At 35.8% G+C, this 24,117-nt stretch overlaps 1 protein-coding gene across 1 annotated transcript in view; it reads right to left on the bottom strand.

Moving 5' to 3' along the window:
• The window catches only part of Pros1 (protein S), a 59,443-nt gene extending 50,734 nt beyond the window's left edge, over positions 1 to 8,709 (bottom strand). The window contains exons 1-2 of the mRNA XM_008832250.3: positions 8,491 to 8,709; positions 5,755 to 5,779 (exon numbers count right to left, since the gene is read on the bottom strand). Coding sequence (XP_008830472.1) covers positions 5,755 to 5,779; positions 8,491 to 8,709 — 244 coding nt within the window. The remainder of the gene's footprint in view (positions 1 to 5,754; positions 5,780 to 8,490) is intronic.
• Between the last annotated feature and the right edge of the window lie 15,408 nt (positions 8,710 to 24,117).

Raw genomic sequence — 24,117 nt, forward strand, 5'->3', positions numbered from 1 at the left:
TTTTTAAATGTTGGAACCTCATTTAATTTTATGTCTTATAGAGTTTACAATGAGTAAAAGATTATATAAGTGTAATAATTCATCTGTAAACCTAAAAATGTACAGCCAATTTTGAAAGAGATGTACCCTAGCTCAGAAAAATATTATTGAATAGGTTAATGCTGTTGTAATGAAATGCTTCTTCCAATTAAAAAAAAATTTTTTTAAGTAATTCTTGCAACGGTTTTTGTTGCAATAGTTCATCTACCTTTCTGAAATTTTTTTAAAAATTGCAAATAAGCTTGCAATAAACACTAGACATTAAACTGAGACTAGCATGGAAATCTTTCTCATAAATCTCTGTTTTCAATCTGTAGCAAAGAAACTACCATATATATAGACCAGACGTATAATAATTATGTCATTAAGATTTTGTTTCTGGTTGCTGCAGGCAACTTCCAATTCTTCTAGTGTTGCATAGAGACTAATGCAATAATATTTGCTTAATTCTTTAATATTGTAAAATGAGTTGACTTCATTCCTTTTGTTCCTGACTACAACTCTGAGAAAGTAAATATGCAACCTGGCAAATATGACTAGCAAACTAAGAAATAACACATGATGTAATTGAGATAAAACAGGGTCTTGAATGGAACTAGGGGTCATTGAGCACCCCAAATATATTTCCTAATTGACACAGAAGACATTATATGCATTATTTCTTTGCTCAGATACTCCAATTCATAAACTTTTGCTGAGTACAAAAGCATCCCAAAGATTATTAGTTTAAATAATAGCTATTTTACCCATGATTTGTGGGTCAAGTATTTATTTGGAATTGGTTGAGGTAACTGCAAGTCCACTAAAGACAGTGGAATCGGTCAAATTGTCTGACTAGGGTAAAAAGTCCTTCCAAGATGGCTTCTCCCTCACATACATGACAGCTCACACTGTCTGGCTCTTCCCTCTCCTCTCTCTATATATGGAATATCATATGTCAGGGCTTCTTGATGTGGAAGAGTTTCTTTCACCATGCTCGTCTAAAAGTGGCCCTTAATTTATAGCAGCTAGCTTTCCAGGAGAAAGCAGAAACTGTGAGGCCCTCTAAGGGGGTTTGTATCACTGCCACCATCCCCTATGATAAAAGTAATCGAGGATCCACCCAAAGATGTGAGGGTGGGGAATCTAGTATCACCTCCTGATAAGTAGGTGATAAATGATGCAACAGAGAGTCTGAGGGGCAGGAGATATTTTTATCCATCTTTGGAAAATGCAGTCTGTAAGAGATAGATTGAAAGGCTCATTTGAAGTCAATACATATTTCAATTTCTTACTGCTTCTGTGATTTGCAAACCTATTTAAGGAATGTATTTTGCTTTTCTCAAATTTCTCTCTGCTATTTTCCATTTTACCTTTTTTTCTTTTTACTTTGGTTTTATGCTATGTACTTTTTGTTTTCTTTTGAAAGTGCCACCTTTTTAAAGACTGTATCTTGTCTTCTTTCTGTTATGTTAGCGGTTAGTTCTCACACCACATGAAACCAGACACCAGCCTACTTCCTCTTGTCTTAAAATTTTATTTTGTTATCATGACTACATGGAATTCTATTGTTTCTCTAGAGATTATTTAAAAGGGTAAAGTTAGAAGCTTGGGTTAATTTACCAATTTAGAAGGATCTAGAAACTAAACTGATCTTTTTAATATGTTAGGGATTGAACCCAGGTTTATGTGCCTGCTAGCCAAGCACTCTACCACTGAGCTGCATTTCTAGTCCTAAAAATGATTTTTTTTCTTTTTTTTTTTCCCCTTTGGTCATTTTGAGATAGAGTCTCCCTGTAGTCTCAGCTAGACCAGGCTGGCCTTAACTCATAGAGAGCCACCTGCCTCTGTTTCCTGAGTGCTGGGATTAAAGGCATGTGCCACTACACCCAGCCTCTAAAAATAATTTCTAATATTCACCTTTAGGTGCAGAATTTACCATTACCATTACTTCTGAGACGTTTTCCTCCATGAACAGAGTTACCTACTCTAGCACATGCCATTTTCAAAGGCTTGTGTAGATAGATGGTAAGATTATCCTACTTCCTAAAGGAAAAAAGACTACAATTTAAAAGCTATAATCCACAGTGTGGGGGTATAACTCAGTGGCAGCATGTGCAAGGACTGGGCCCAATCTTCAGCAGTGAAAAAAAAGTTTATAAACTTGCTTTTATAAATTTATATAGAAATATGTTTGTATAATAAACTACATTTAAACACTTTTTAACTTGTTAATTTTTTATTTGATGAGTGTTACGCCTGCATGTAAGTGCACCAGTGCCATGCAGTGTCTACAGAGGCCAGGAGAGGGTGCTGGATTCCCTGGAACTGGAGCTATAGACCCCTGTTAGCCACCATGTGGGTTCTAGGATTCAAACCCAGGCCATCTGCAGTAGATAGTGCTCTTAATCACTGAACCATCTCTCTAGCCCATGAAACTACATTTTAGTAAGTGGTTTAGTTTTTGCAGTCTATGAATTGTGTGAATTATTTCTATCTAGGTGACAAATGTGTCAGTGAAACCAGGATGCTTCTATTTGAAATTGTGTGTTTTTAAGGGTGTAGATGGTGTATGTAATCACAGAAAGTGCTTTACCAGTCTCTGAAATTTTAAGTCTAAACATCATCTTAAAAGCATGTGTTTCAATGCTCTTATTTCCTGAGTGACTTTTTCACACTGTAAGGAGATCCTGGCTTGAGTTGTGCATAAGTAAAACTACTACTATGTTTATCAGGGGCAGAATTACACAATTTTTTTTTCTAATTAGGATGATTGCCCCACAGAATATACATATGAAATGACATAAAAGTTTAAGTTTGGTAAGAGATTTTCTTTTTCTCTTTCATCAGGGGAGTTCACTACTTATACCCATAAGACCAAAGTATAAAATTTCAGTCAAAAGGCAAGCTACAATCAAAAGAATTTTTGTTTAACATGATGGCATAAATAACAGCATTTCATACTTGAAGAATGATCAATATGTATATACATAATAGATTTGCTACATATTGATATTCCAAGAACTCTGAAGTTAGAAAATATAGTCATAGTCTACATATAAAAATATAGAAGCCAAAGAGTCATATGACTGACAGCTAGAGATTTTTTAATATATTTTATTATTTTTATTTTATGTGTATGAGTGTATTGCCTGTATGTATGTGAGTGCACCCGTGTCGTGCAATGCAGTGGAGGTCAGAAGAGGCATTGGATTCCCCTGGAACTGGAGTTAAGGACGGTTTGTAGACACCATGTGAGTGTTGGGAATTGAACCCAGTCCTCTGCAAGAGCTGTCAGTGCTCTTAACCACTGAGCCATCCCTCCAGCCCCAAAAGCTATAGATTTTAAGTCTGGGACTAGAGCCCACATGTCAGTTTTTGTGTTTTATTTTGCACTTTAGCTTTCTGTCATGCTGTTAAAAGAGAAACTTGGATAGAACCAGAAAAGAGAAAACTGAAAGAAATAAAAGAAGAAAAGAAAAATGTAATTTAAGGAATCTCCTCAAAGCACATAGTACTGTATTAAAATATTATTTATCTTTTTTCAAATGTACTCTGTGATCAAAGAATGTATCTTTTAGTCTGTTGCTCCTGCAGAAACACTGCCTTCTTACACAGCTCTAAGAAACAACGTTAATACAATGTAAGCTTGTAATTTTAGTAGCTAAATAGTGTCTCTTTCATTAAAAAAAATACTTAAATTCCCATCTAAAGTTAAGAGGCTGAAATAGTCTGGGTAAACTACCATTTTCTATTTCAACATTGCAAACCCTTGACTTTTATTTTAAAAAATGTTTTGTTTTATAACTATATAAAAAGATCTTTTCCATCAATGAACACATTTATTCTGTGTGTGGAAGAAAAGATGTGGCAGAAAAACATTTTACATAATCTTGTTGTAGTTCATATCTATAGACACAAATAACATCACATCCCAACTAATGTTTGTGGTGTTCTTTTTCCAGATTTGAAAGAAAATGTTCAATATTGATATTAATAGCTAGGAAGGAAAGAAAACTCTTGGCCTAACCACCCTGAATGCACCCCATCTTATCTGATTGTGGAAATTGCATGGGGTCAGACTCGTTATAATTGAACAAGAAAAAAGAATAGGAATAAGCAAAGCAGAGCTTATAGAAATTGGAAGGTTAGTGAAAGAAAATGAAGCCAACAAGTAGACTGTACATTTTAATAAGTGCTTTGGAAACAGTATTTACTTATATTTCTTGCTGAAAAATGACCTATCCATGTGACAAATGAGGAAACTACACCTCATAGAGGTTGGTAGTTTAAGATCTTGTTGTGTTCTAGAAAGAGAAACAGTAGAACTGATTGATGTCTTGCAATTATTAATAGGATGAACTACAGTGCTGAATAGTATAGCTAAGTCTCCCAAGCTCAGCAAGTACCACACATATAAGATGCTGACCATCATGTCCATTAAAAAAAAAAAAAGAAAAGAGATGGAAGAGTAATCATCTCCAGAGCTATAGAAGGAGCACCTGGTTCTAAAAGAAGATCTTGTACCAGTGGTCTTGGACTCTTTGCCTCCTAATTGTCTTACAGGACAAAGATAAGTTCATAGTATTATTTCAATATAAGGTTCCCTAAGGAGCAAAAGTATAAATATTCCTCCATCTCAAAACAGTGCTTGGAAATGTTACATGGGTACCCAGAACAAGACAAACATTAAATAAAAATAAGAAGACCTAAATTTTAATCACATCAAAATTTCAGGAGAAATTAGTTTAATAGCAATGATCATTTATAAGACTTTATTTATAATTCTAAACTAATAATATCAGGCACTCTCTATATTTTCCCCAAATATTTACTTTTTTATTTCTACTTGGCTTTCAATGAGGATAGAGTAAAAACAAGCACAGTCAAAAAAACAACAACAACAACAAAAAAAAAAACCCAAAAACAAATCTGAAACAAATGGAGGAAAGAAAACAGACCTCTGTGTTCTAAGTCTGTGGAGAATCACATGAGAGACAGACATACAACTTATACTCTAGTATAATTGGAAACAATAATAACTCCCAAAGGAAACAGTCTATGTTTACTTTAAAAAAAAATAAGCTTTGTTATCTTGAGCTGGAATTTAATTGAAGTCATCTAATCTACATGAATGTACAAATAATTGTTCTCAGTGTTGAGAGTCTAGATTTCAAAACAGAGCATAAATGGAATACTGCAGACTGAGAAAATGGCATCACACAGAGAGAGTTGTTAATGACTTCTACAATGTTACTGTGTGTACCATACTATATGAAGAGTTCATGGATTTTTTTTTTCTTAGATCATTTTCTTTCATTTCATTGAAGGATAGTCCATGAAAACATATTTACAGATAATGCCTGGTTTTTAGTACAATGAATCATCATCCCAAAGATCCTTTAAGAGAAAGACTCTGTGGGTAACTACACCTGTACATGTGCATTCCCATAGGCATACACATATAATTAAAGATGAAAGAAATTTACTAGGTGTGGTAGCACAGGCCTTTTATCCCAATGCTTAGGAGGCAGAAGCAGACAAATCTCTGTGAGTTCAAGACCAAAGTGGTATACAGAGAGTTCCAGGCCAGCCAGGGCTATATAGTCCCTGTCTCAAGAAAATAAAAGAGATGGTAAATTTTATTGAATGGGATATATGGATAGAAAGTGAGTCTTGAACATATCTAAATACCTTTCAATTTCTAAGATTATACTTGAAATACTTTGAACTTACCTAAGTATTTTGGATAAAAATAATCCTAGAAAGAAAATTAAAAATATATACATTAGCAAATCCAAATTTCACTATAGAGTTAAAGATTAATTTTTATAATTTGTTTTTACATTAAAATGGGAATAATCACACATTCCATTTTCACATTGTAATTTTTTCTATGTAAAAATACACCAAAAGTGAATAGATGACCAATACCTAACCAGTACATATCTAGGTTTAAAGCACCAGTGAACAATTAAATAGCATTTCAAAAGCTTCTAATCTGAACAGGTTCTACTTAAAAATGATAAATATAATCATAAATGCACTCTTTTGTAAATCCTTTAATTTTCCATAGTGATTAGGCATCCACATGACACATTTTAGGTCATGATGATTACCCACACTGGAGTCAATGTTGGCTAATAATGACATAATTTGAAGTGAACTAAAGTGAACACTTACCTTATTGCATCTAATGTGCATGTAATATCTTCTTTATAAATTGGTGAGCACCAAAATAACAATCAGTAATGTGGACAATAAAATGTATTTTGTGAAAGGGGAAGTTTTTGACAATAACTTGTCTGTATCAGTCACAAAAACATTCTTAAGTCTTAATATATCTAATGTGTAGCATAAATAGCACAAGAACACTTCAGGCAAAACTCAAATTTCTGCATAAAAACATACTTAAAGTTCCAACTTAGTAAAAGTAGGACATATCTTCTTCCAACACAAAATCTTCTACACTGTTTCCTCCAATCATATAAACCTACAAAGCTTGTACCCATTGGTTTCTAAGAAAGGAATTATCTACCAAATCATTCAGATGATAGCAAAGTCAAGATGAGAAGCAACAATAAAGGGGCTCAAAGAGTGGTGACATGATGGTGGTGAAAATATATTAGAGAGATCAAGGAGGTGAGGAACAAGGGAAGCTTGGGAACATGTACCACAGGTATGAGGGATGTGGTTGGGGCAGATGGGACCTGTCAGCAAAACCAATGTTAGTGAAAGTAAGGAAATGCAAGAGTGATATTTCCCTCTCCATCTTCTTTCCTTTTCCCTCCTTTGCACTTCTATCTCCCTTTTCTATTGCAACTTAAAAGCTGAGTTCTAAGAATATAGCTACAACACAGAAATATATACTCAAGTATCTATGGATGATATAATAATATGATATAAGGACTCAAAACAGTTTATCAAAATAATTGGAGGATGGAGTGGAGAACAGGCAAAATAAGAATAGTAGACTTGGTTGCTATTGGAAGGGAGGCAGGTTGACTGGGTTTTCTATAATGGTCCTCTACTTATAGAATTTCCATAATAGAAATATAATAGTGTATACACATTCCTTTTTACTAGGAAAATGTGAAGTTCAGAATGTATATGTAAAATCCTACACAATGAGTAGTCACCATATCGTGTAAGATAAACATTCTTGTATTGCTATTGTCTTATCAAAAAAAGCAACAAAACAGAACAAGAAACATTTTGATCCAATCCTGGAGAAATTGAAAATTAATCTTTGGGTACTTCTGAAAAAAATCTCTTTGAACCTATAAGAACACATGGGGGTAAAAAAGGGACACTGGAGCAGTCCCAGAGAATGCAAGTAGCTGCAGTTTGGGCACGACAGACAAAGGGTTCTTGCTCATTATCACTGAGCTATTCTCATGATCCTGAGAGCTGTGGCAGAGGTACAAGAAGAGCTTTGGATGTGTCTTCGCCCTCTTTTACTCTAGGTTATATAATTCTCAGGAAAAACGTTGAGGAAACCATGAAGGTTAATCAGACTTAGACTCTCAGGGTTGCACACTTCATCTTAGCAGTACTATTTCTATTCCTGCCAGCCACAAGCATGCTACTGAGTATTATCTCCTAAAAATGGGGGGACCATAGGTCCGACATTTCCATATTATATGTAGAGATCTCTTTTGGTTATGTTTTCTGGACTAACATGGAAATGTTTATACACTGAAGGTTACTTCTGATTATCAATGGGCTCAGGAAACTTTTGGAAGGTTTTGGAATAAAGTACAGTCAGCACACATAATACTGCAACATGATCTCCCTTAGAGGGCCCTGTCTAGAGCCTGGATAAGGACATGTGGTGAGGTTGGGCTTGGTGGTGCACATCAGTCTGTACTCTCAAATCTTCAGTTCTTGGGAGGCTGAGGAAGAGGCGAAAGGATAATGGATTCCAGGGTAACAGAGAAAGATACTACCTCCAATACATCAAACCACCAACCAAAACTGGAGAGAGAGAGAGAGAGAGAGAGAGAGAGAGAGAGAGAGAGAGGCTTCCGTGTATGGGTGTACGTGCACTTATGTGTGACGGTGTATAGAGACCAGAGTTCCATGTCAATTGTCTTCCTCAATCACTTAGAGAGAGAGAGAGAGAGAGAGAAATGTTTTAGTAAAGCCCAGTGATGGTACAAGTCTATACACACTCACATTATACTTCAGATACATCCTCTCTTGCACCTCGAGTGCTACCAAATTTGGGTTAGGAAAAAAATCACAAATCATGAAGTAAATACTACGTGCTAATAATGAGGTTTAAGGGAAACGAAGTTTGATCAGAACACATCATTGACTTTCCTCCTGAATCGTTAGAGGTAGCAGGTGGAACATGATATACAAAATTATAAGCTTTCAAATGGAACACAAGGGAACTTAAGCTGTCAGTCTTCGGTCTATAAGTGCGTGACTCAGTGTGCGGACTTGATAGTGCCCATAAATTCTTACCGTCTCAGGGTTATTTTCAAAGACCTCCCTGGCTTCTTCTTTATTGCACAGTTCTTCAATGCATTCTCTTTCAAGATTACCCTTTTTGGTTTCTTCAAGTATGGAATTCGCACGACGTTTTCTCACCAGGAATTGTGAAGCACGTCGTTTTTTTGGAAAAAGGGGGGGGGGGGGGGGGGGGCGGGGGCGAGAAGAAGTATATATAAATAAATTTTTCATTTTCCCTCTAAGATATATCATTTTATTAAACAATAAAAGCTAAAATACTTTTCTACCTAAGAATAATTGTATGATATGTAAAGCTGATATAGTGAAACTATAAAAATATGTAGACACATAGGCTATTTGCTTATCAACTCAGCCAGCTGGGGACATAGGGAGACACTGCAGAGAGCTAGAGGTGTGGGGGAGGAAGGGAGGGAGGGAGAAGATTGATAGCTTTAGCTATATAAAAGTTTTAACAGTTGAGCAACAATATAACCAACTTTAATGCTAAGTTTGGAGGAAACTTCATTACATGTGCAGAATAGACAAATTATACCCACAGTTTTCAAGCAATTTTTGCAAATTAAAAAATCAAAAGCCAACCAAAACAAGGACATGTGCAAGGCTGCATAAAAAAAACACTCAATATAAAGAAAATGATATACTATCTTTAAGAGCAAAAGAACTAGAAACAATAGAAATATCTATGAAGAGGGGTATAGAAAAATAATTTATAATACTTGTGCTAAGGAATAGCATGCAACTTTGAAAAGAAGATGCTCCGTGCTGAATATCTCTAAGATACAAATTAAAATGGAAAGCTTGAATTCTATTCCCACAGCATAAAGCTTTGTATCTGTGCATATCAGCCAAATAAACATCAGTCAAACTTGCATGTATGTAAATATTACGTGTACAAATGTATGAAAGAGTTTGAAAATGTCCTCAAACTGCTGATAGGAATAATATTTGAAGAAGAGAATGGAGAATATGAAATTTGTGTTAGTTTTTACTATGTTAAATATAGTTTTAATGAAAGATTTTAAAAACATAAATAAGATTTACAAATAATTTTTATTTGGATTTTATCCACAAATAGTTCTTTTACTAAGAAGAGAAGCAAGCAAATAAACAGATTATTTAACTTCTGTGTCTCATTACTTATAATAAGTAATAGATACTCAAAAAATTGACCCAAGAATGGGGATAGGAGGGAAAGGAAAGAGTTGCTCAATAAGCTGTCTTTCTGAATAACTGAAATCCTTCAGTAGTAAAGTATAACTCTTACTTGCCAAAACAGAAATTTAAATATAACTAAGTAAAATATGATAACTAAGTAAATTGGGTTGTACCTATAATTCTTATCTCTTGCCATTTGATCACTGTTCATTAAAATATTCAAACAAGGCTTTATGTGCATAAAGAATAAAAATGAAGTGCCACCTGCCAGGTGGATTACTGACTGACAATGGTAGTTGTCTACAAGTGTCCTACGTGGGTAGCTATAGGATTAATTCCAAAGTGTTTTTACATGCTATCTTGTAATAAATATATAAAAACCATGGAATTTCTGAACTTCAAAACAAATATGTAATCCTATCTGAGGAAAACGGTAACACTTTCACAGAACAATGAAAACACTGGTTCCACAGCAACAAACAAAAGAATAGGGGTCAAATATATTTAGAAAAAAATAAACATCCGCTTCTTAGTATTTCTTCCATCAAGAAAACTAAGCTTGTAGGCCAAAAAAATGGCTTAGTTGGTAAAAGCACTTGCTATATGGATCAGTTACTTCTCTTGCTGCTTTGATAAAACACCATGACCAAGGAAACTTAAAGAAGGAAAAATTTATTGGATTTATAGTTACAGAAGGATAAGAGTCCAACATGGTGTGGAGGGAAGGGAGGAAACAGCTGGAGCAGAAAGCTGAGAGCTCACATCTTCAAACAGGTACAGGAAAGCAGAGAGAGGCAGACTGGAAGTGGGCAAACTGCCTCCAGGATGACCACACCTTCTAAAGATTTCATTATTTTCCCAACCAGCATCACCAGCTGACCACGTGTTCAAACGTGTGAGACTGTGGGGGCACTCCTCACGCAAACCGTCACTCTGTGTAAGCCAGATGACCTGAGTTTGATCCTCAAATCCACATAAATGTAGAAGTAGAGGAGCACCTCCATGAAGTTATCTTTTGATTGCCATATGTGTTCTCTGGCATGCACATACCCACATACATACAACATGGATACACATGCAATATATTTTTTTAAAGAAATACTAAGCTTGGGCTCAAGGAACATCACAGAAGAACCAACCACAGGGAGGAGGGCTGTGAAATGCTGTCTTAGGGGCATGGCATGGCTCAAGGCATTCATGAATTCACAGTGGAGGGAGTTGCCTGCATAGGATCAGCAAAAGACTGAGTCCTTAAACATTCAAGTCACAGAGGGAGGAAGAGCTCATTGGTCAATTGCCCAGGGAGCTACTGACAGTCAAAGGCTGCTGAGGTAGAAGAAGTCACCATCTTCAGTCACTGGGGATGCTCAGTGCATAGCTCCACATCCATGCTCACATGGGCAGCCTTAGTTAAAGCCAGTGGGTGAGAAAGCAAAACCAAAACCAAAATGGAAGACATGAAAGATGGATGGAGGTTTTCTGGAGGGAAGTTGAGGGGTTTATAGGGTATGAGGGGAATAAGAGAGTGTAGGGAAGGAATGTGCTCAAACTGTATTATATACATGCATGAAATTATGAAAAATAGTTAAAAAATTCTAAGCTTGGTAATGAAGAATTTGATTTTAATATTTAAAGGACTATGTGGTTGAAGTGTTTTTTTTTTTACCAGAAGTCTCAAAGTCTCTCTGCCCCAAATAGCCACCATACTAGCCTATGGGAATGTCTAAAAAGTGAATCTACTATAACAGTAGCCGTGACACACAAATACATCAATGATGTTTTTCATTAGCTCCTTTTCATTAAAACTATTCTAAGTACGAATCATAACTTTTCATTTTATACTTGATAGACTAAGTTCTGAACTCTTGCAGCTCTCTGTAGATAGTTCAGGATGGCAGGTCTGCAGGTTACCAAAACTACTCCCTCAGATAGAGTAAGGCGGCAGGTACAGGAGGATCCAAACTTTAAAAGAGCTTGTCCTCTAAAGCTCTTCCAGTTTGCTCCCGTATGTTTGACAAAGATGGCTCTCTTATTCCTTCTTTCAAAAGCTCGTTTCCTTTTGAGTTGTTGTCTTCCTTCTCTTTCCCTGTTTCCTTTTTATTTGGCATTCTAAGAATGAAAACCTACCCATGGAAGAATGTGTGTGTGTGTGTGTGTGTGTGTGTGTGTGTGCGTGTGTGTGTGTGTGTGTGTAGAATCCTGACTGCCAATGGAGGAAGACTCCTATCTGGGAATTGAATGTCATCACAACATATGGCAACATGTTTAAACTCAGCTTTTGAAAAATCTGTGGTCCATGGTAGACAAAGATGAGTGCTGGGGTTCCCACAGAGGTAGATCTCATCACTGTATTGTATCCACCTTATGGATAGATACTGTATTTATTATATCAGTCGCCCATGGCAGTGCCCTGGATCTTTTCAGAAAAAAAAAGGTTTATGCATTTCAGTTGAATACAGAGGACAGGATTCCCAAAGTTCTTTTTGATTGATTTTTAATTCTAGTTTATTGAGATAGTCTACTAGTTTACACAGGCTGGCCTTGAATTCAGGCTCTTTCTGGCTCACAATCTCCTGATTGCTGAACTAACAAGTTGTAGCATTTGGATTGACCATGTTTGTATCTTTGCTTATGTTTCATTGTCGCAAGGCAAGAGCCTTCACTGTACAAACTGAACAGCCACGTGATACTTTGAAACTGTACCTTAGGTATCTCAATGGCTGAAATGGCACATTTTCCTTAAAACTTAAGAGAAACAAAACTGGATTGACACAGAAAAAACATGATTGAATGTGAAAAGTTTTATTTAAAATAATCACATTTTAACTGTAAAATATTTTTAATTTTCATATATATTCATAAGATTTCTATTTGGCAGTGTGGGGAATGTTTGAAAATGTGACATTTGTAGATATTAAGAAAAAATCCAAAGATAGATATTTTTCAGGAGGCTTCCGTGCATTCATCATTATTATCAAGTTTCAGAAAAGCTTATATAACATTCAGAATGAAATGCTATGCATATATACAATGATTTATATATTTATTAATATTTTTAAAGGCAGGGCTAATTTTGTTTCTAATGAGAGATGTTGCACTTCCCTTTCCCTAAATTTTACATTTGTTTAATACTGAAAAATCACACTGCTGAGACAGTGTTTCTTCCCATAGTCCTGTGATAAGGGTTAGACAGGGGTCAAAAGAACTGTTTTGGAAATACAGAGTAGAGATAAGGCCTTCAAAAGCTACAACAATTAATAAGCTGATAAATATTTTAAAGAGTTAGAGATTATAAAATAGTCTTGGTAGGATTTAAATCTGAGGACAAAGAGGAAATAATTGTGAAGTGTGTGTTATTTGTACAAAAGTGAGCTTTAAATCATTTAAAATAGAGGAGTGAAGCTGGTATTTATTTGGAAGTAGAGAAAGCCACAGGTGTTGTTTTAAAATGTGACCATTGACCCTCATTCTGGAACAGTTCAATGACTTAGTAGAGAAACAATGTCTGAACTGTTTATCCACAACAGAAGTGAAGTGGGCATCTCCTCACTCTAGGATTTAATTACAGCTTTAATTTACAGCCCCTATTCTAGAGGGAAACAAAGAATAAATCACTCTATCATTGTCTTCACAAGTCTTTGATTGAGCCATGGAGAGGAAGCAGTATGTGTTAGCAATTCAGTCCAAAGTAACAAACATTCTACTCAGAAGGCAGAACGGGCAGTTTGCTACACAGAGAAACCAGTTATATTGTCCATCTCTTTTATTTAATTTGTTTGCTTTAGTCCAGAGATAAGTGAAGATACTTTATTTGAAGAGAGTCAGAGTTCAGAATTTGGCAAGATAGGAAAAAGAACTTTTCTGTAGTCCTCATGGTTCTCCCAACCATTAGGTTTTACCTCATAAAGTTACAGCAGCAGGTCCCTCTCACCACTACAGCAAGATATTTATGCAGTCAGCTTCGCTGGTCACTTTAATCTCCTACCCACTGGGAACATCAAAACACCATCTGATTTTGATGTCATGTCCCAAGAAATGAACACAAAGGAAATATTTTGACTTTGTTCTATTTGACCTATTTTGATAGAATATCATCAATATTGTTCATTCACTGACCTGTGTCTGTACTTCTGTCTGAACAAATAAGAGGCAAATCAGGGACATTGAAGTCAACAGTGATGAGTCTGCCTCTTTCCACACTCCTGTGCTTTTCCCCAGAGTACTGAAATCAGTAAGTATGAAGTCTGCTTCACAACCATCATGTGTTTTTTTTGGTGGGGGGGTACTCCAGGGTTTTTTCCCCAGCACAGCTAATGATAAAGGACGCCAGACAGAGCTCAATGGGTTCCCTTTGGACTCTTATTATATAATGTGTTTTTATTTTTTAAATACATATGCACAAGTAAGATTATTTGAATATTGATTTATCATCCACTGGGTGTTTATAATTCAGTACTCTTTTTATCAGTCTTTCAGAATTCTTCTTTGAAAGCCAAAGGTTATAAGATAGAGTTTATTAACAAAAGAATAAAATGGTAACTTTTCAAAGAAAGCACAGAAAATGATTGGGATAAAGATTCAGAGAGACAATCTGGTGTGGTGGTGCACACCTATTATCTCAGCACTTAGAAATACAGACAGGTTCACAAATTTGGTCTGGTCTTGGCTATATAAAGAGACCCTGTCTCAAATAAAAGAAGAGGAAAACATAAAGACCAAGAAAACAGACAAGAAAAGACTGATGTAAAAAAACAGATCATTTACATAACTTTTTAAAAATCACTTAAAATTTAATAAACATTCTCAAAATGACTTAAAAATATAAAACACTCATGAAGGGAAAGAAAGTACAATCATATAAAACCCAAGCAGTTAAAATGAAATTATCAAAATAGAAACCTGCTGAAAGAAAAATTGAAGAAATTTGCTGGAATCTAGAACAAAATTTCAAAGATAGAAAATTCATGGGTCAAAGTCCTAAAGGGTCAGTTCTAGAAAGTTCTAAGAAGAGAGAATAGTGGAAATCAAGGGAGAAACTCATCGTGTAAGTAAAAGTTAAGGAGGTGGCTCTTTGGTTCGTGTGTGGTACTAAGAGTACATAGAAGTAAAAAAATTTTCAGAACCAATGAGAATACATAACTATGTTTCATATGAAGACAGGCAACTGTGAGATAAAGCAATTGAATAAGAAGATAAAGTGATAGTATTAACCAATAAAAAGTCATATAAAAAGCATAAAACTGAAGTCGCAGAATGATGCCAACAGAAATATCTATCAAGAAATAAATTCAGGTGGAAGGTGGGTCCAAGGTCAGTATGGCAAAAAAATAAATGATAGAGTTGGAGGTATAACTCAGTGGAGAGCATTGTTGAACACTTGTGTGGCTCTGAGTTTGATCCATAGCAATATACCATACAAAATGTTATTATCGACAATAAAGTTTTATTAATATACCATAATTGTTGATATAAAAGTCAAATACTTTAAAAGAAGTAATATCTTCAAATGAATATGTAATCTTGATGTAATTTCAGACAAACATATACACTTTTATAACTTGCTTATAAAGTCCATTTTGAAGAATAAACAAATGTTAACCAAAAAAGACAATAAAAATCACATTTTAAACCTAAAAATTGTATTTTAGTTTTTGAATTTTCATTTTTTGTATCAGCCTACTTTTGTTTGAGAGTTGCCAAATTTTTGCAAGTTTACTCGTGACACTAACCATAAAGGTTTTAAATTTGCTTTTGTATCTTTATCCCTTTGTAATTTCTTTGGGGGTCATTTGCTCTCTTCTTTCTCTTTCCTGCTGTTTTGTGAAAATATCTGGTAGTATTTGGTTGTTAGTCATGTTTTCAAATATTACAAATAAAGTCAGAGGAAAGAAACATTGCAAGTGTGGCAAAGTAACAGTAACACCTGTAGAACCTGTGTTCACAAAGTTTCAGGATTCTTGGGGACCAATATTATCATCATCTATGTTCAGGTGTTTTGTTTGTTTCTTTGTTGTGACACAGTCTCAAGCAGTTCAGGCAGGCTTCAAACTCACCATGTAGTTAAGGAGGATCTTCTCCATTCTCCACCCAATTGCATGAACTTTTGCACTTGTTTTATGGACCAACATCTTTAAATTGAACAAGGAAAAATGGGTACTCACTAAGCATTGGCCACTGCCCTTAAGAATTGCAGTCAGTACCAGGGACAAGAATGAGTCTTATCGGTCCAGGCTGGTGGTGCACGCCTTTAATCCCAGCACATGGGAGGGAGAAGCAGAGGGCTCTCTGTGAGATCAAGGCCAGCCTGGTCTACATAGTGAGTTCCAGGCCAGCTGGGAAGATAGCGAGACCCTGTCTCAGAAATAAAGAAGAAGAAAAAAAAGATTCTCACCAATATCTAAGCTGGACATCTTAGTGTACTAAGCATACCCACACTACAGCAGGGACCTTATTGAGATCCTGTTGCCAGCCTTTAAACAGGGAGTGCTAGCCACACACGTTCACTCCTGTCCTTTTTATTATCTGACAATTGGTGGAACATATCTTTCATTAAATGGAGGAGTTCGCCCTGACTTATTACATCTGGCAGGGTTTTCCTGTTTATATTTTATTGAAGTAAGAGAGTCATTCATTCCTTTATCACACCAAAATTCAAAAAAGGAAAACCAGTAATTATAGATTTGGCTTATGAATGCAAAAAATATCTGTTCACCAAAACATACAATCTTTTCCAGTAAAACAAAAAAATAACAAAAAGTCACGAATGTGGGAAAGGGACTTGTCAGGCTGGGCCTGTTGACAGGGGTGGAAGGTGACAAGGGAGGGTGGAGGGTGCGAGTACCAGAATGTGTTATCCACATGTATGAAATTTTCAAAGACAAGACTTAATAAAAGTAATTAAAAACTAAAGGTGCAAACTAGAAAAAGCAAAAAAGTTTTAACATATGCACAGGACACATAAATCCATAAGAAAAAAATTACTAAAAAAATGGACTGAAAACTCAATAGCTATTTCATAAAAGATAATATGGGGAAAATAAGCACATGAAAAAAGTTCAAATGAAAAGAGTCCAAATCTTATCAGAATCCCTGAAGCCTCCCCAGGAAATGGATAAACAGAAAAGTTACATTAATTCTCATGGTTCAACTATGATCCAAAACCTCTAACATTTGTGTTTTTCTTAAGGATTTTGGGAAAGTCTCAAGTCAAGCTAAGATTCCACTCCTCTCACTTCCTGAAAAAAGTCATCTTCCTCCATTTTTTAATTATTGTATTTACAAGATTTTAAAAATATTTTACTATTTTTATGTGTATGTGTGTATTGCCTTTGTGTAGGTAAGTGCACCCATGTTGTGCAATGCCCGCGGAGGACAGAAGAGGCTGTCGGATCCCCTGGAACTGGAGCTACGGACAGTTGTTAGCTGCCATGTAGGTGCTGGGATTCAAATCCGGGTTTTCTGCAAGAACAGACAGTGTTCTTAACCACTGAGCCATCTCTCTAGTCCCTTGTATTTACAAGATATTTTTTTTAAGTTAATGTTCGATACTAGCAAAGACGAAAGCAACTAGGCATTCTTAATAGCTACTTTAAAAGCAAATTTCCAAGGAGCTATTCAGTACTACGTATCTAAATTCTTCTAAACAGACATGTTGTTTAAACACAGCTTACAGTTCCACGTATAGGAATTTAACCTGATGAAAAGAACATGGATGTATATAAAGAAGTATGTATGAACCTGTTAATGACAATATCATTGAGTCAGGCAAATGATTAGAAATATGCTAAGTGTCCATAAATATGGTTCTGCTTAGCAAATGATGATGAACAGAAGCTAAGAAAAATCATGAATGTGTTTTATTTACCATTTAAAAATATTTTGTTATTTTTATTTTATGCGTATGAGTGTATTGCCTGTGTGTATGTAAGTGTACCCGTGTCATGCAATGCCTGCAGACATCAGAATAGGGTGTCAGATTCCCCTGGAACTGGAGTTAGCGATGATTATTAGCCACCATGTGGGTCCTGGGAATTGAACCTTGATCCTCTGCAAGAGCAAGTAGTGCTCTTAAACACTGAGCCATCTCTCCAGCCCCATGAATGTGTTTTTTTAAAGAGTGGAGTTTAGTTTATCATATCCAAAAAAAAAAAAGCAGCTTTCTCTTATGTTAATGAGTTATAAGCAATATGTAGAAAACAGCTCCATTATTGTAAATATTCTAATATTAAGAGCATATAAGTGCACACTAAGAAGTTCAGAAGACTATAGAACAAATATTACATTGCTGCATAGTAAGTGACAATATGGGTTTTTTTACAATGAAAAAAATAGATTATTTGGGGATGACAAGCTGGCTCAGCATGTAAAGATGCTTGTTGCCAAGGCTGAAAATCTGAGTTCAAGCTACAGAACACACAAGAAGGAGAGAACCCACTCCATAAAGTTATCCTCTGACCTCCACATGTGTGCTGTAGCATGTGCTTTTAACACACACACACACACACACAGACACACACACTAAAATGTAATTACAAAATTAGATTACTTGGATTTTTTTAAAAGAACAGCATGTGCTTTTAACACACACACACACACACAGACACACACACACAGACACACACACTAAAATGTAATTACAAAATTAGATTACTTGGATTTTTTTAAAAGAAGTTTAAGTTGGGGGTAAGCTACCAAATGAGGCCAGAAGGTCTAAATGAAACCCTCCATTATTAATAGTTTAGTATGTGTTTCAAAACAGTTAAAAGAGAATTTTAAATCTTCTTACCACAAAGAATGATAAGTGCTTAATATGACATGAATGCTAATCATCCCAATTTAGCTATTGTGTGATATACACATGTAAGGAAATACCACATTGTAACCAGAAAGAAATATGCTTGTCAATTGAAAACTGAAACCTTGAAAAACTCTACCATTTAAGGAAAGCAAAGATCTTCAAATCACAAAAGCAGAATTGTTAAGCATACACAGAGAGCAACAAAATCTGCCCAAGACAGTCCTTATGGACATATAAGGAAATTAATTGTTGATAGGGAGGGAATTTTATTTTATTGTGACAGGATCTTACTACATAGCACAAGCTAGCCTCGAAGTCTCAACAGTTCTCTCACCTTGGCCTCACAGAGTGCTGGAAACTAAAGGAATGAACCATCATGTTCAACTGAAAAAAATGAATTTTTAAAAGAAAACAATTTGAAAGTGCCAGTGTTCCAAAATATATTACTAATAATTATGATTAACAATAAGATTATCACAGACATTATCAATTACTAATTACAATGAGAGAGTGAGATGAGAAGAATGAGGGCTCCAGAATAAATTTCTTCTAGAAGTTATGAAAATAGGAAGAGGAAGCAACAACTTCAGGTGGAGGGAGGAACGTAAAAGTGACACTTTGCTAAATCTGTAATGGAGGCCAGATGAGGGCAACAGATTCCCTGGAACTGGAGTCACGGATAGTTGTTAGCTGCCATGTGGGTGCTGGGAACCAACACCAGGATTTCTGCAAGAGCAACCAGTGCTCTTAACTACTGAGCCATATCTCTGGCCCCCAGGAATACTTTTTTTTCTTACAGGGCTAAGATAGAACTGAGGGTCTTATGCATGCTACATAAGCAGTCTACCATTGAGTTTTATTCCCAGAAAGACATAGCTTTAAAAACATCAGGTTTTTTAACATTACCTTGACCTAAACCTTAACAATTTAAAGATAATCATGTCAAGTGTCATCCTGCTCTTTCCTTCTCAATAAATGACATGTCACCCAATCTTGCATTTACTTAAAATTTCCAAGACTCCTATGATTTCCATGTTCCTGGGGAGCTTAGGTTGCTGTGGTCATTGTTTGTGTGTTAGGTTTCATTAAACTCTCTTTCTACCATCTTGTCAATATATTCTTAGTTCTTATCTTAGCTATGGGATTTGACCCTTTTGAGACAGCATTAAGGAGCTAGAGGAAGAACAATGGTGGGATGGGCTGCAGTTATTACGGTTCCAGCAACATTTCCAACTCAATGTTGGGTCTAAGAAATTCCAGTTCCTAAAAGTGCTTCTCTATTTTGTATCTAGTAATGTTGCGCTGGAGTCCTTTTCCACAAGCTGTATTCTCTTGTCATATTGCTTAGTTTCCATTCTTCCTTCACTGACATCTCTCTTCTCACTCCCTGCTTTCTCTCTGGGATAATTTGAATACAGGTAGTATACAGATAATTTGAATAAAGTTCATGTGTTAAAGGTTTGGTCACTAGGGCATTGCTATTGGGAGAGGTTGTTCACCTTTAAGAGCTGGGTCCTTCTGAGAGGTCCTTGAGTCATTGGGGTCCTGTCCTCAGAAGAAAAGGTGGACTTAGGCTCGACTTTTCTGTTTCATGGATCATGTGGTGAGCAGTTTACTGTACTACACACTTCTCTTAACATCCTGCCCTTGCAGGAGGCCCAATATGCTCTTAATCTTGGTCTTGACCTTCTAAACTATGAGCCAAAATAAATCTTTCTATTTTACAAGTTAATTGTCTCCAGTATTTCATTGTAGTAATAGAAAGTTGACTAATATCCTTTAGTGCCAACTCTGAAAAGTTCTCTTCATTGCTTGCACAAATCATTTACCTATCTTCCTTGCTGTCTCTTTCTAGCTGGGATATGTCAGACTTGAAATGATTATATGAACTACCTTAGAGTCTTGCTGAAGTATACACTGTATACTTCCAGGATGCAGGCGGATGTAGGCAGAGTATGTCCTCATTTCTAATGAGCTGTCAGGTAAAGATGATGATGGTGGTCCATGGGCCACATTTAAGTAAACATTACTGATCATGTTTTCAAAATTTCACTTTCAAAACTTAAAGTTGATGTTTTTCTAAAATAATGACAGTTATAATTACATGAATTATTTCAAAATCAACTATTACCATTGTTTCATTTGCTTATTCTGCTATAGTAACAACTCAGTGTAATAATTCCAAGTCCCCAGCTGGTGTGTTCTAGGCATTTATGTAGATAGTTAAACAACTTCACACTTTGTAAGAAATATTGCCAAAGGTCAAGTAGGTATCACGTGTTTATACTTCCCTTAGAAGATGAAACTAATTTTAATCTTTGAGGAAAATTGTGTCTAACAGAGACAGTGCTGACAAAATTCATGGAATATTTCTTGTGCTTCCTTGACTTAGAACCATTTCAACAGTAAATACAAGGCTTTTTTTCTGTTAAGACAGTTCAGCATGCCTCATCTATTGCTCTCTTTATTGCAAACATGTTGGAGATCTTGTGTACCAGATGGTATAATTAAGATTGGAGAGACATATACAAAACACACAAGACTTTATGTGATTATCTGTGTGCTTTTTCTTTTATCAGAGCCCTCAGATTTTTGGAATTAACAAAGGTCACAGCCACATATTATTGATATCTATTACAGGCATTAGTTTTAAATTTTCATAACATTTCTAGGATAAGACAGGCTTAGGGACTCATAAGATATTAATTCCTAAATCGCCAAATTAATCTTCAGATTTTCAATTATCTGTGTTTTAAAATTAATTTCTTAATTTTGCAAAGTACATTAGAAGGCAGTCACAGGCTCAGTGAGCTGCCTTGGTGGGTGCATGTGTGTGTACACATATACATATGCATTAATAAATGAAGAATAAAGTTTAAAAGAAAAGATGGTCAGAGAGGTAAATATAGAGACCAACACAAGGACTCTACCATTGCGGGCTTTTGCTCACAAAGGCTCACATTTGCAGAAATAAAAATACCAATGTTTCCAACAGAACTGGGATTCTTTGAGCTGTTGGATATTGGACATACTATAGCCACCAGATTACTTGTAGATGGCTGATTAAGTAGGACTCAGCTAAGGAATTAACACTAATATTAAGGAAATAAATCAATAGGATTATTTTTATGGTTTCACTGATCATATTATATACTCTAATATTTAGGAGTTAGTCATATAGAATGATGAATTGATCAATTATTGAGGGCTAATTTAACTATCCTATGGAGCACAACATTATCTTTCAAAACATGGTTAAACAAAAAGATGGTATGCTTTCTGTACCAACAATCATTACTACATAGTGCTGCTTTTCTACAGCTAAAGATGCATGTCAAGAATTAAAGTAAGAGAGAAGAAACACTTGTCATGATTTGATACTCAATGACTGTTGAACTGCATTCCTCAAGCGATGCTGAAGTCCTACTTCTCAACTCCTATATTTACTTATTTGGAAACAAGGCTCTAAAAGCAGATGGCCAAATTAAAATGAGGCTACTGAGATAGGATGCAATCCATTATGAATAATATATTTGTAAAAAGAAACTTGGATGCAAACAGAAATATACAGAGCAAAGATGTTACAGAAACAGGAAGAATGCCAAGGAACATCTGATGTCACCTGTTACTAAGAAAAAGCATGGAACATGTTCTCCTTCATACCTTGAGAATGTGTAAAACCTGCTAATTTCTTGATCTTAGACTTCTAGACTGCAGAATCATAAGACCATAAATACCTGTTGTTTAAGCCATCTAACTTGTGGCACTTTTGTTATGACAGTCCTAGGAAACTAATACAGTTATTTGTTCTCAAAATGCTTTGTTTTCTTACAGCTTGCTTTGGCCTATATAGAAATTTGGAGACTTAGAAGAAATGCATAACTAGGGGACCTAAGTTCTTTCTACTTTATTAGAAGCTAGGACTACTATATAGCCATTCAAAGTTTTTTACTACTTTTGAAAAAACAGAGTATTGTGCTAAAATCATGACACTAAGCAAAGCAAAATAATGTTGTTGCTATGTCTAAGTCAAGATTAACAGAAGTAAAACTTCGGAGTGGATGGATGCATCATCCACAGGCAGGGAGACATGGGCTCAGGTTATTCCTAAGTAAGCATGTTGTTGATCTCATGGAGAAGAACCACTGTGAGGAGTTTTCTGAGGGCAAGAGTAATAGGAATGGATGGGACAGAGTCATTACCAAGCTCCAAGTGCTAAGCAAGACAGAGACAAGCAAACATCCAAGTCGCTAGCTATATTCTATTGTGTGCCATTTCCAGAAGACAGGAGCTTATACGATACAGCATTTCATTCATAAAGTGATATATTTGACTATTATTTTCAAATGGCATTTATGGAGAAAAGTCCATATTTGTATGTTGAATAAATTTTAAAAATATGTATGTAGACTTTTCTTCTTTCTGCTTTCACTGTCAGTATCCATTTCCTTGTGGACACTGTCCTTCTGTTTTGCTGTGTGACTCTGTTTAAGCTGTCAATCACAAGCTTTAGAGCCAAGCTAAGCCAAACCAAACTGACCTCACAGGAATTTGAGTCATGAGTACAGACACAGAGGAGTAGGAGGCAAATAAACTGAGCCATGTGGTAGCAGCTCCTAGAGTACTGTCACATGAGTTTCACCACATAAATCATCTAGACACTCATGTCTCTGGTTTCCTTAGGCCTGGCTGATCAGCATGTCATTCCATAGCCTTTCAATAAATCCAAGAAACGTTTCCAACACTCTTTCCTTCTTCCTTGTTACAGTTTAGCCCTTAAGTATGACAGAAAAAGTCTAGTGTTGAAGGCTTGGTTCTCAATGCAGCAGTGTTAAGGTTGGAGTCTTTGGGATGTAATTGGAGGGACAGGGCTCTGGCTTTATCAATGGTTTAGTCTACTGATAGATGCATAGCTTAATGGATGGGAACTGGACTTTATTATATAATGACCTCTCCTCTCTGTTCCACAGTGCAATGAGGTGAACAACCATGGCCCCATCCACCCACAGGATGCTGCCACAATGTACTATTTGACCACAGGCTCAGAAACAACAAAACCAAGTGACCCATAGACTACAAAGTCTGAAACCATGAACACAAATAAGTCTTTCCTCCTCTTAGTTGATTTTCTTGGGTATTTTTTCACAATAATGGAAAGCTGACAGCAAATTTGATACTGGAATTGAAGTTATTGCTGTGATTATAAATGATGTAGTTCAGAAGAGTTTGGAATCCTGTGGAAAACCAGGCTAAAAAAGTTTACAACATTGCAAGTGGAACATACTGGACAAATCTGGAAAAAGCTCAGAAGGTCCAAATGTTGATAGGAAGGTAGGTGGTAAAGGCTATACTGGAGAGGTTTCAGATGAAAGTGAAGTTTACATTGGGAACTGGACTAATAGCTATTTGAGCTACATTCTGGCAGAGAATTTATCTATATTTTGCCCATATCTTGCAACTGTATTTGAGGGGCGGCTTTACAATGACCCATTAATTAGTCTACTAGAGGAAATTCCAGGCCATCTCGATATTCAGGATGTCGCTTCAGCATTGCTATCTGCTCTTAGCTAGGTTTACAGTGAGACTCAGAAAGAAAAGGCAGTGTAGAAGGATTTGAGAAATTTGCATTTTAGCTATAAAAGAAGAGCTTGTAAAGCTGAGGCCTA

This window comes from Nannospalax galili, unplaced genomic scaffold, assembly GCF_000622305.1.
Source record: "Nannospalax galili isolate Female #2095 unplaced genomic scaffold, S.galili_v1.0 scaffold293, whole genome shotgun sequence".
Classification (NCBI taxonomy): domain Eukaryota; kingdom Metazoa; phylum Chordata; class Mammalia; order Rodentia; family Spalacidae; genus Nannospalax; species Nannospalax galili.